At 33.6% G+C, this 12,660-nt stretch overlaps 1 protein-coding gene across 2 annotated transcripts in view; it reads left to right on the forward strand.

Annotated features, from left to right (window-relative positions):
- The window catches only part of LOC114333736 (dihydropyrimidine dehydrogenase [NADP(+)]-like), a 66,320-nt gene extending 56,292 nt beyond the window's left edge, over window positions 1-10,028 (forward strand). For both annotated transcript variants that reach the window (XM_028283725.2, XM_028283734.2), the window contains exons 8-17: window positions 2,781-2,965; window positions 3,018-3,224; window positions 3,313-3,477; window positions 3,597-3,749; window positions 4,525-4,645; window positions 5,120-5,314; window positions 5,549-5,790; window positions 5,847-6,110; window positions 6,592-6,749; window positions 9,842-10,028. In XM_028283725.2, the coding sequence (XP_028139526.1) occupies window positions 2,781-2,965; window positions 3,018-3,224; window positions 3,313-3,477; window positions 3,597-3,749; window positions 4,525-4,645; window positions 5,120-5,314; window positions 5,549-5,790; window positions 5,847-6,110; window positions 6,592-6,749; window positions 9,842-9,923 (1,772 nt within the window). In that variant the 3' untranslated portion in view covers window positions 9,924-10,028. The remainder of the gene's footprint in view (window positions 1-2,780; window positions 2,966-3,017; window positions 3,225-3,312; window positions 3,478-3,596; window positions 3,750-4,524; window positions 4,646-5,119; window positions 5,315-5,548; window positions 5,791-5,846; window positions 6,111-6,591; window positions 6,750-9,841) is intronic.
- The last annotated feature ends 2,632 nt before the right edge of the window (window positions 10,029-12,660 follow it).

Consider the following 12,660-nt stretch of genomic DNA (forward strand, 5'->3'; position numbering starts at 1 on the left):
ATTTTTAAAGATTTTTAACCCTCTCCACCCTACATAACGCACTTTTATGGGAGTTTAACTATTGCGCAACACAATTTTTGAAGATTTTTGACCGACCCCCCCCCCCCCACCTGCGTTACGTAATACTTGAACGGTCCCTTATATGTATCTATTTTTTTACCACCAAAAGAGTTTTTTAATATACTAATTTGATTCATTGTCAATAAATAAATTACACGTAGAAAATAATCAAAATATTATTTATATACCTATGACACCCACGACCACGACGCACTAATAATTACAAATTAAAAAATATAGTAGAGTATAAACACAAATATACAATACAGTAGTAGATAATAAACACAATGGCGGCAAGTGAACGCGTAAAGAAACTAGAAATAGATCTAAAACATTGTATCTTAAGATCTACTAACTTGCTTTTCGAGATTTCGAGCCTGGCACGAAGAGTCCCATTTAAACGTATATTAAAAATGCAATACCGCTCTATCTCTGTCACTTACATAGGATACTCATACAATCTTTCTCTTTTCTGGCGAGCCATTATGACTTTCGGCACCGGGATCTTCATCCCTTATCCGGTCAGCTGTGGGTGGCGAGAGTCGGTGGATAGATTTGCATTACGCTACACAGTTGCCAGATTTTATATAATTTATGAAAATAAAGAGAAACAATCACAAAAAAATTAACAGGCATTAAGATGTTTTTAAGATAAAAAATAATATGTTTCTGCATAGTTAGCAAGGTAGTGCCATGGCTCTATGGCATTACCCCACGGGCCGCCACTGGGTTCTACTTACCATCCACTTCAAAGTTGAATTTGTGCCGTTGGTTGCTTTTACTAGGGGGTGACAGTCACCCCTTCTCGCGGGGTGAAAAACGCGTGTTTAATATAAGCCCGGAAATGGATAAACTGACAAATTATAAGCAACTTTCGTTCTATATATATAAAGTTTTTTACGTAAGTCAATACTTTTCGAGTTATTCGCGATTGAAAATGTTGATTTTTCGACAAAAAAAAACTACGTTTTTAGACTGTTTTTCGCAAATAACTCAAAAAGTAAATATTTTATCGAAAAAGATATTCTTAGCAAAAGTGTAGCTTATAAAAAAACAAAAAAAGTGGTGTATCAGTAAAGTCTATAAATTGAGTAAAAGCAAAGTTGTAGCTCATAAAAAATACGTTGCTATTCGTCTAATTCCAAATCGAATAATTCAACGCGAAATCACCGAAAAGTTAAGCACTTTTCGGGAAAAGCTTATTATAACATTTTTAAAGTATCTAAAAAAGCTTTATATTTGTTTTTTTTACAAAAGTTTCTAGCATCAAAATTAAACGAGTTACACTGAAAATAAAAGTTAATCGTTACCGCTTTACCATTTATTTTAATTGTATGTGTATTTTTTATATGAGTTTTCTGTAAGTTTGATTGGTTTGAAGTGCTTATTTTTGAAAAATATTTTCAAATATTTTATAGTAAAAAAATAAAGTAAAAAAATTTTTCTAAAAGTTTTTGAAAAATTTCCTTTTTTCAAAATAACTTAAAAAGTATTAGTGATAAGAAAAATCTTAAGGAGTAAAAAAATGTAGGTTTTGCTATTATAAATATGCTAGTTTCATTTTGTTTTTTCGTAAGACAAAAATTGGCTAAAATATGGCTGTTCAAAATTTGCATACACTCGTAATTAGTGACCCGTTCAAGCTTTTTCAACTATAACGCTTTCAAAAATAAGCACTTTAAACCGGTGAGACTGACAGATCATATAAAAAGTAGATAAGTAAATTGTTTGTAAAGCGGCAGCGATTAATTTCATTTGGGGAGCTAAACACGGGGAGATTTTCATTATTTTTTTACCAAAAAAAAGGGCCAACTTTATTTTGAGCGTAACTCGCTTATTTTTAATGCTAGAAACATTTATAAACGATTAAAATAAAGCTCTTTATAAACACTTTAAAAAAGTTTGAAGGGAGTTTTTTCAAAATATGCTTAATTTTTAGGTGATTTCACCTTGAAATATTCGATTTGGAATTAGACGAATAAGAACGTATTTTTCATGAGCTACAACTTTGTTTTTACTCGATTGATAGACTTTACTGATACAGCATTTTTTCGGTTTTTTATAAGCCTCACTTTTACTAAGGAAATATTTTTCGATCAAATATTTACTTTTTGAGTTATTTGCGAAAAACCGTCTGAAAACGTAGGTAGTTTTTTTGTTGAAAAATAAACATTTTCAATCGCGAATAACTCGAAAAGTATTGACTTACATAAAAAACTCTATTGAACAAAAGTTGCTTAAAATCAGTAAATTTATTCATTTCCGGTCTTATCTTGAACGTATGTTTTTTCACCCCCGAGAAGGGTGACTGTCACCCCTCAAGTAAAAGCAACCTATGTCACAATTTCAACTTTGAAGTGAAGGGTAAATAGAACCTAAATCCAACTTTTCATGCAATTCGGAGTTGCCCCTGAAAATTACACGGTATCGCCGTATTTCCCGTTCATTTACTGGGCTAAAAACCAGGGGTAATAATAAGTGGTCGAGACGTAGCACTGGCCTTGTTACCTTCCTTGTATACCGTAGGCCCTAGATATAGCAGACTACTCTGCTATAATCCCAAAGCCGCGCTAGCAATATAAAACAGGAGACTATTATATTTTATATTATATTATGTGTGTCTTACAAGCAAATTGCACTTCTGCTGTTGCTTCCTTTTAAATGTGTCCTAACTTTGCCTTGATCCTGTCAAAGCATTGTTAATCTCCTCTTATTTCTAGTCATCGATGCTTTAGCTCCCCTCAAACTAGGACCTAAAAACCTTCCAATAGTTGATGTTAATACTATGCAGACATCTCATCCTTCGGTGTGGTGTGGTGGAGATCTCGCTGGAGTCGCTGGAGCTACAGTAGAAGCTGTGAACGATGGAAAAATAGCAGCCTGGTACATCCACTGTGCTTTAGAGGTAAAATCCTTTACATAAATAAACTGAAATTTTCATCAACAGAAATTTACAGGGTTTACCATCAACTACAAAACCAAAACTACCCCTGTTCCATACGGACATAGATGAGGTAGATATTTCTATAGATATATGCGGTGTTAAATTCGAAAACCCTTTCGGGTTGGCTTCAGCTCCTCCAGTAACCAGCGCTCCGATGGTCAGAAGAGCTTTTGAGCAAGGATGGGGCTTTATCGTGACGAAGACATTCTGCTTAGACAAGGTTAGTACTTTTTTAAATGAATAAGGGTTTTTAAATGGGCAATGATCTTTTATTAATGATGCAACAATAGGATTTCATTGTGTTTTAGAACGAAGTGACGAATGTATCTCCTCGAATCGTCCGTGGGTCTACATCAGGTAATAATTATGGACCACAACAAGGATCGTTCTTAAATATCGAAGTTATATCTGAAAAATGTCTGGAATATTGGCTACAAGGAATAAGAGAACTGAAGGGAGATCATCCTACCAAGGTATTTTTATTTACACATATTTCTAATCCTTTTAGTCTTGGTAATACAATCGTATTCGTTTCGAAATCATTTAATATTTGTACTATAAATATAAACATAATAACAATTCTCGTTTTTAGATCATTATTGCTAGTATTATGTGTGAATATATCGAAGAAGATTGGAAGGAAATATCAAGAAGAGCAGAAGAAGCAGGAGCTGATATGCTGGAGTTTAATTTAAGCTGCCCTCATGGAGTCAAAGAATCTGGAATGGGATTGGCTGTCGGACAGGTAAGCATTTCTCATACAGATTGTTTAGTTTTCAATTGGATATACGGCCTATAAATGGCAACACTGCTTCCCCGCAGCCCACTTAATACACATGATTAGCCATAGGCGTAACCAGGGGGGTTTTGGGGGTTATAACCCCCCTGTAAAGGATTATCAACATCCAAAAATGAGAGCAAGATATATTTATTTAATTTTTAAATGTCACGTTTGTTTGCAATTAAGTAGGTGACACAGATTTCTCAACACAAGTACACTAATCGGCAATAACGCTGTATCAGCATTCAAAACAACAACACCTTACACTTAATTTATACATCCAGCAAAAGAAGCGTGATTCATTCTCATTCTAATTCTCATTCTAATTCGATCCGTTATCAATTATCATTCATTCAGATGGTTATAGCGTAAGCACACCAACTCGTTACTAATATATTTAGTAGTGTTCAATAAATAAGTATGAACAAGTAGTGTTTTATAAAACCAACCCTCACCTCCAGTTAATCAACGCCCCGTATTTAACGAGTTCTATTATACCCCATTTGGATGTACTTTGAGCTCTATACGCTTAACACTCATTCCATACCATCAAGATACCATCAAGTAGTTGTAACCCCCCCCCCCCCTTAGGATCATCCTGGTTACACCTCTGGATTCGCGGCGATTCATTCCGTCATTCGTCATTCTACAGTGGTAATGCAACTAATTCTCATAAGTAGATATGCAAGCAAAATGAAGGGCACTTCCAAAAACAACTAACGATATATTTTGTGTTTAGCATCCAGAAATGGTAAAAAATATTTCCAGTTGGGTTAGGAATACTGTGAAGATACCATTTTTCATAAAATTGACACCAAATATCACCGATATTACGGTTTTGGCGCAAGCTGCTAAAGATGGTAATGTAATATTCAGTTTACTTTAATATTATTTATTTTTGATGTTATATGTGTATTTATGTTATGTTTTATTTTATGTCTGATATGTCTTATTGACTTAAATAAAGCATTTGACAGAGTAAGACTCAGGATGTAATCCATCTTCTGTATAATAGAGAAGTTCCGCTAGATATCATAAAAATTTTGAAAACACCTACCAAAACAACAAAATGGAAGCCAGAATAGATGGAAAACAGAACCTATAGATACAGACAGCGGAGTAAGACAGGGAGACTCATCGAGCTCTTCAGTTTAATTATGGATGAAATCATCAAAAGCGTCAACAAAGGAAGAGGATACGGAATGGGAAACAAAAAAGGAAGAGTACTCTGTTACTCTGAGTACTCTCTAGATAGTCTGGAATGATTAGTCCACAGATTTAATACATTAGTAAAGAATCATATTTGAATCTTATGTTTGTTTCTTTTAATTTAGGAGGAGCTTGGGGTGTCTCAGCTATCAATACCATATCTGGTTTAATGCACGTGAATCCAGACGGTACTGCATGGCCAGCAGTTGGTGTAGATAAAAGAACAACGTATGGTGGAGTCAGTGGTAATGCAACTAGACCCATAGGACTTAGAGCCGTGTCAGCAATAGCAGATAAAGTACCTGACTTGGCGATATTAGGTAAATATACATTATTATTGAGGATATCAGGCTGTACTATTACATTAAAATCAAGTAAATTCATGGGATAACTTTATTATTCTGTTTGAGTAATGGCTTTCCGGAAAAATAATTTTGTAACGCCCTTGATACTGTTCACCTAGTAATCATGTTGTTTGCGTTATAAACAATTTCCTGTTAAAAATTCTTTTCCATTCAATTTTAAATCGATGGCGCTTGTTTATGTTTCTGTAGGTGTTGGAGGGGTAGAATCTGCAGAAACAACGTTACAATACTTGCAGTGTGGAGCGTCTGCAGTGCAGATTTGTAGTGCAGTTCAAAACCAGGACTTTACTCTTATCGACGACTATATCACCGGTCTAAAAGCCCTCCTGTACCTAGATGGAAAGCTAAATGGCTGGCAAGGACAGAGTCCTCCTACGTACAAACATCAGAAAGGAAAAAACGTTGTTCCAATTTATGATGAAAATGGAAAGGTAAACTTTATGCTGCAGTCTTAGTGATTTTTTTTACCATAACTATTTTTGCTTAGAAATTAGCACACTTCGGCTACTACCAAAAGAAGAGGGAAAAGATAGTTACCAAACTCTACAAGGAATCCAAATATAAAGATGAACAACTGGTGCATCATGAAGACAAAGTCAAAACAGATCTTGATAACGGAAATAGTTTACAGGATGGAACCAATGGATTTACAGTAAAGAGCGTCAAGGATATAATTGGACGAGCTTTACCAAAAATTGGGGATTACATGTTGTTGAACAATAAGGAGCAAGTTGTTGCATTAATTGATGACGTAAGTATTGTATTATACTTTGTAATTGAACCGTTGTTGTTGCTTTCATGGTATTCAAGGGATTCATGGTATGCAAGTCGATTCGTACGTGGCTAGCTGCAATAGTTTTTAATATATCGTTTACAAGAGGAATGATTATGTTGAAATCAGGTTCTTTAAGTTTTAAGCCGTCATTATCACTAAGCCTTACATTGTTATTTATATTTGTATGATTTATTGGCATACTTTTGAAGGTAAAATCCTTACACTAAACATTTACTACAAATTGTTGTCAATATTATTCAGTTACTTATTTCATTGTTTATCTTATCTATCATTGCTATTATCTTCTTTGAAATCCCACTCATTAAGAAGAGCAAAAACTCAATTGCATCTTTTTGACACGTGTAATCACTTTTCTTTACTAATATTACTTTTTGCAGTTGTGGATCTTATTCTGACCTTAGTGTTTTGTTGGTTATCATCATTTGTTTGGTTTTAGGATATGTGTATTAATTGCGGAAAATGTTACATGGCTTGCAACGACTCTGGCTATCAAGCTATCCATTTCGACCCAGAAACTCACATTCCCCGGGTCAACGATGACTGCACGGGTTGTACTTTGTGTCTTTCCGTTTGTCCTATTATAGACTGTATTACGTAAGTATCTTTTAAATATTTTTATTTTAACCATCTCAAATCAAGAGGAACTAGCGCTTAAAATAGTCAGAAAATATAACGAAATTTACAGATACTGTGGGTCGAATACATCTGGGTCATCTCCTGGACGTGTTCCCCCACCTCCCATTCATATGTAAGAGCACCCCCAAGCATTTGAGGTACTTCTTAGCAGTGATTCCCACACCCGCACAGTCAAACACCATTCCATCTCCAGTCTTCTCCGCCGCGAAACCCAAATCATGGTCATTCATCCAGTCCTGGATCAGAAGACTTATATATCATACCGAGAACAGGAGCTCCTTCCTGTCCTGCGCTGCTGCCAGCACCGCGAGATCATTTGCGATTGCGAAGGGGGTAACTCCTTCTTCGAATTCGCAATCCATAACGTTTCACAATACCGGGTCAAGGACAGATCCCTGTGGCTCCCCAGTCATAGCGTCTACAATCAAACATCTCTCAACCTTTCAGACAGATAATCCGAGACAAATATTAATCAAGATGAAATCCAAGAACCAAAAGTTTGTGTGGTTTATTTATTTAAAAGAAACAAAGTGCAATTTGAAAAAACGATGCATTTTTATTAGTTTATTAGTTATAACCATTTAAACAATTCAATTATTAATTTCAAATTCCTGTCCAAAAATTCGGATTATCATTTAAAGATTCGGATTCAGCGGCTCAAAATAAATCAGTTGTGAAATCTCCTGGACCTCAAATCGGTCACTAAACCCCCCTTTAGATTATTTATTCTAAGCGGTACAATTTTCAACGAAAACTTTTCGTTTATAAATTCGCAAAATCTGTGTGTTATTGCGTTGCCGCTCCTGCAATACTTAGAGCAGATTTATCGATGGCTTCTTATGTAGTTTTGTCTTCTGAATCCAAATCTGAAAACGGCATTTCGATATCTCTAACCGTCTTCGAGATAATCGACCTCAAAATCTAAAATGTGACGCCACAATCCGGTTATTTCCTACCACGCACTAAACGTCAGCTGAAATCTTTGATTAGGAAGTAGGCTACTTTTTTAATCTGAATTTGTTAAGCAAAGCAAATGTTATTATTTACCTTTGAGTTTGACACTTCGTGAATGTCAAACTAATTTTAAATTATTTAGCTATTAGTAAAATATAAATGACATTTTATAGTGAATTTAATTATTATATAAAATAATATGTGTAATAAATGTATAAAAATACAATTTGAGTATATTTTGAAAGCAATAATATTATACTATATTAATAATGAATCAGTAGAAACGATTATTTAAATTTGGTAAATTATAACTCCACTCGACCAGCGCACGACCACACAACTCGAAACACAAGTACGCAAATACGGTTGCGTGAAGCGTGGCGCAAAGCCATGGAATTTGCGAGACTCGCTCGGTCTGTAGATCCAAGTAAAGTTCATCAGTAAAAAGTATCTTTATCATGTATGTATTATTTATTTTACAATATTGGAAAATTGTTATTTAAAATGTGGTTTGGAATAAAAAAGTATGTTCTGATATATGAAATTACATCCTTCTAATGGAAAAAATATTTGACGAATTTTCTCAAATTATGGATACCAACATCATTTTCATTTATAACTCTTGTATTTTTAATTTGACGAAGAAAAGTTATTCTTCATAAAAATCTCTTCTTGGTCTAAGATTTATGATGCAACCATCATGAATCAAATTTTATTAATTTTATACGAGGTATGTAAAAAATATGAATTTCGAGTAAAGTATCTTTATAGTTCACAACATTTAAATTAGAATGATATATTTGCACATTAAAACATAATTTTTAATTCTAAACAGCTTTTCGTAATAGCAATTTTCTATATTATGAATTTAAATACGTATATAAACAAAGTTTTGGTTATGATAATGCTCGCATTTTCAGCTTGTTTAATCTCGATTTATTAAGCAAAGCATCATAGGTTATTTATATTTGAGTTTGACACTTCGTGAATGTCAAACTAAATTTTAATTTAAGTATTTATAAAATATCAATGACATTTGCTAGTGAATTTAATTATTATATAAAATAAATAAGATGTTCAAAAATACAATTTGAGTATATTTTAAAAGCAATAATTTATTATTAACTTTAATGTTTATACGAGTATACGGCCTCCCCTTTAATGGGAGTTAGACGGCCTCCCCTAATGATAAATGGACTGTTCCATTTGTTATGAAATGAAAATTGTTATGGTGTATTCCATGAATATACGACTGTTTTGAGTTATCGCGACAACGAATATTTTAGTGTGCAACATAAGAAGTACGAAAGAATTTTGCTCTAATAATTACTCCAATAAACAACAATATGATTTGCAATTTACTTTCGTTCTTCATATTTTGCACAGTAAAATATTCTTTGTCGCGATAATCCAAGAGGGTCGTATATTCGTGGAATGGGGTATATTATAGTCGGTTCGGCTAGTGATTTTAGTAGGTAATTTTTTTGTTTTTTGCCAATTTTGCCGAAATTGGCAAAATTACTAATTATTTAATAATTATTAACTATTTAGTAATTATTTTTTTGTCGAATTGGCAAAATTACTGATAAATCACTAGCCAGTTGTGTCTGAGTTTAGCGAACCGAATATATGAAATGTTTGGAATAAAAAATTATGGTCTTATATGTGCAATTACATCCTTCTAATGGAAAAAAATATTTGAAGATTTTTTTCAAATTATGGATACCAACAACATTTTCATTTATAACTCTTTTATTTTTAATTTGACGAAGAAAAGTTATTCTTCATAAAAAGCTCTTCATGGTCTAAGATTTATGATGCAACCATCATATATAAAATTTTATTAATTTTATACGAGGTATAAAAAAATACGAATTTCGATCAAGAGTAAAGTACCTTTATAGTTTATAACATTTAAAATAGAATGATATAATTGCATATTAAAACATAATTTTTAATTCTAAACAACTTTTCATAATAGCAATTTTCCATATTATGAATTAAAATACGTAAATAAACAAAGTTTTCGTTATGATAATGCTCGCATTTTCAGCTTGTTTGTACTTAGATTCAGATTTTTTTAATTGCTGTTTTAGGATGGTACCAAGAACCATACCCCACGTGATCAAAAGAGGTAAAATTGGTACTCCAGTGAAATTTGTACACGCGTTGGACTAATCTCGTATACTGCGTCATAGTTTTAATTATACCAAATTGTACCTAATTAAATTTTACCAAATTATACCTAATCAATTTATGATTAAATAAAATATTATTTATGTTTGCTGTTGTTTATGTTAATAAATGAAGTACAATTTGTTATTTTTATTTTTACCACACTATGATTTGTCTCCGTCATATTTATAGCAAATTACAGGAAATACACTTTCTGTTATTGCTTGATCCAGTGGAATATAGGATGTACACAGGCAGGAAACCCTTGTAAAAATACGCAAGATTGTTGAATCGTTTTTCATAATTCGTCAACTACAGCAGGAATGTTAGGAGGATAGAATGAGATATCACAGACTATAAAACAACAAATTATTTTATCAATACAAAACGTCATGGAGCTATCATACAAGACCTTATCCTCGTTGAACTATACCTTGCTATTTGTTTTGTTACTTTTACCTTAATATATTAAACTGGTAACATTTGCAGACGACACTGCAATACTAATAATCAGCTAGACACCCTCAAAATGCAGTGAACAAAATAAGGATTTGGAATGAATTCCACATAACAATTAATAAAAGGAAATCTCCTCATATCGATTTCAGATACAAAAAATAAATAACTACCCAGTTAGATTAAGCAATTTAAGCAGATTATTTGTCATAAAAGGACTGCATCATGGTACAGATACTGATGACATAAAGGCAAATCTAGCAGCACAAGGCCACGAAGCAGTGAACATTCACAATATAAAACATTATGTATCAAAAACCCCCTTGCCAATGTTTTTCATTGATATCGTATCGAAGGAAAACAACAAAGAGGTTATAAAATAGAAAAATTAGGACACAATATCATCAAATGCGAACCTCCTCGTACGAAAAGAATAATCCCCCAGTGTACAAGATGCCAAGACTACGGACACACCAAAACATACTGCCGCAAAGTACACAGATGCGTAAAATGTACAGGTAATCACGAAACAAAAGATTGTCCTCGGAAATCACGTGATGACAAAGTAAAATGTGTCAATTGTAACGGTGACCACCCGGCTAACTATAGAGGATGCCAAGTTCACATTCAACTACAGCAGAAGCTATATCCTACACTAAGAGAGAAAAGAATCATGCAACCGCATATCCAAACAAATAATACTCAACAAATACAACCTGATTTAACCTATGCTCAAATAGTCAACAAAAATCAACCACAGTGTAGCTATAACAACCAAACAATACCAGGACCTAACCAACCTAATAACAACTTAGCCAAGCTGGAAGAAATGATGCAAAAACTCATGGAGCAAATGGGCACAATGCTCAATTTGCTTACTACTGTCATCAATAAGATTGCTTAATGGCTTCACAACTTAAATATAAAATAGTAGTCTGGAACGCAAATGGCCTTTATCAACGGGCTAAAGAACTCAAAACATTCATACTTAATCAAAATATTGATATATTATTAATTTCTGAGACACACTTTACAGAAAAACACTACATGCGGATTCCCAACTACAAGTTGTATTATACAAATCACCCAGACGGTAGAGCTCACGGTGGAAGCGCCATGATTATACGTGATTCTATTAAACACTCCGAAATGGAAAAATATAACAAAGACTACCTGCAAGCAACCAGCTTAACAATTGAGGAAGCACACGACCCAATAACAATATCTGCCTTATACTGCCCACCTAAACATGTCGTTAAAAAAGAACATTTCATAAAATATTTTAACACTCTAGGGAACAAATTCATTGCAGGTGGAGATTATAATTCAAAACATCCGATGTGGGGTTCTAGACTAACAACACCAAGAGGCAGAGAATTAGCTAAAGCAATGGTAGAAAATAACCTGCAACAAATTTCTACTGGCGAACCAACTTATTGGCCGTCTGATTTAAACAAAATACCTGATGTCGTTGACTTCTGCATCACAAAAGGCATCGATACCAAAAAATGTAAAGCTGAATCATGCTTTGATTTATCATCAGACCACTCACCCTTTATAATAACAATCTCCGAAAAAATCTTAAACAAAGAACATCAACCAACTTTGCATAATACCAGGACTAACTGGTCCCAATTTAGAGAAAAACTAGACAGCCTGATCTCACTAAATCTGTCCTTGAAAAATGAACTCGAAATTGAATCAGCTGTAGATAAACTAACAGAAAGCATACAAATTGCTGCATGGTACGCGACTCCCAGCTACGAACCATCTCAAAACAGAAATAATGTGTCTCCCACAATTAAACAAAAAATTTTAGAAAAACGACAATTACGTAAAAATTGGCAACAGTCAAGAACGGCAGAAAATAAGAAAAAACTTAACAAAGCAACAAAGGAATTAAAGGAATTAATCCATGAAGAAGAAAACCATGGAATACAAGAATATTTAGAAAATTTAACACCAACTGAAGCTACAGATTATTCACTCTGGAAAGCCACGAAAAAGCTCAAACGGCCCCAACAGCATAACCCACCAATCAAAGATGAGGCAAACACCTGGGCTAGGAACGACAAAGAAAAAGCTGATCTTTTTGGCAAGCACCTTCAAAAAGTATTTACGCCATACCCTTCTACAGTATCTACAGAGGAAGAAACAGAACTAACCAGATTCCTAACAGCACCGTTTCAAATGGATCTGCCCCACACGAAATTTACAGTCAACCAAGTAAAACAAACAATAATAGATGAAATCAACATCAAAAAAGCCCCTGGATTTGACCTAA

Source organism: Diabrotica virgifera, chromosome 5 (assembly GCF_917563875.1).
Source record: "Diabrotica virgifera virgifera chromosome 5, PGI_DIABVI_V3a".
NCBI classification, from domain to species: domain Eukaryota; kingdom Metazoa; phylum Arthropoda; class Insecta; order Coleoptera; family Chrysomelidae; genus Diabrotica; species Diabrotica virgifera.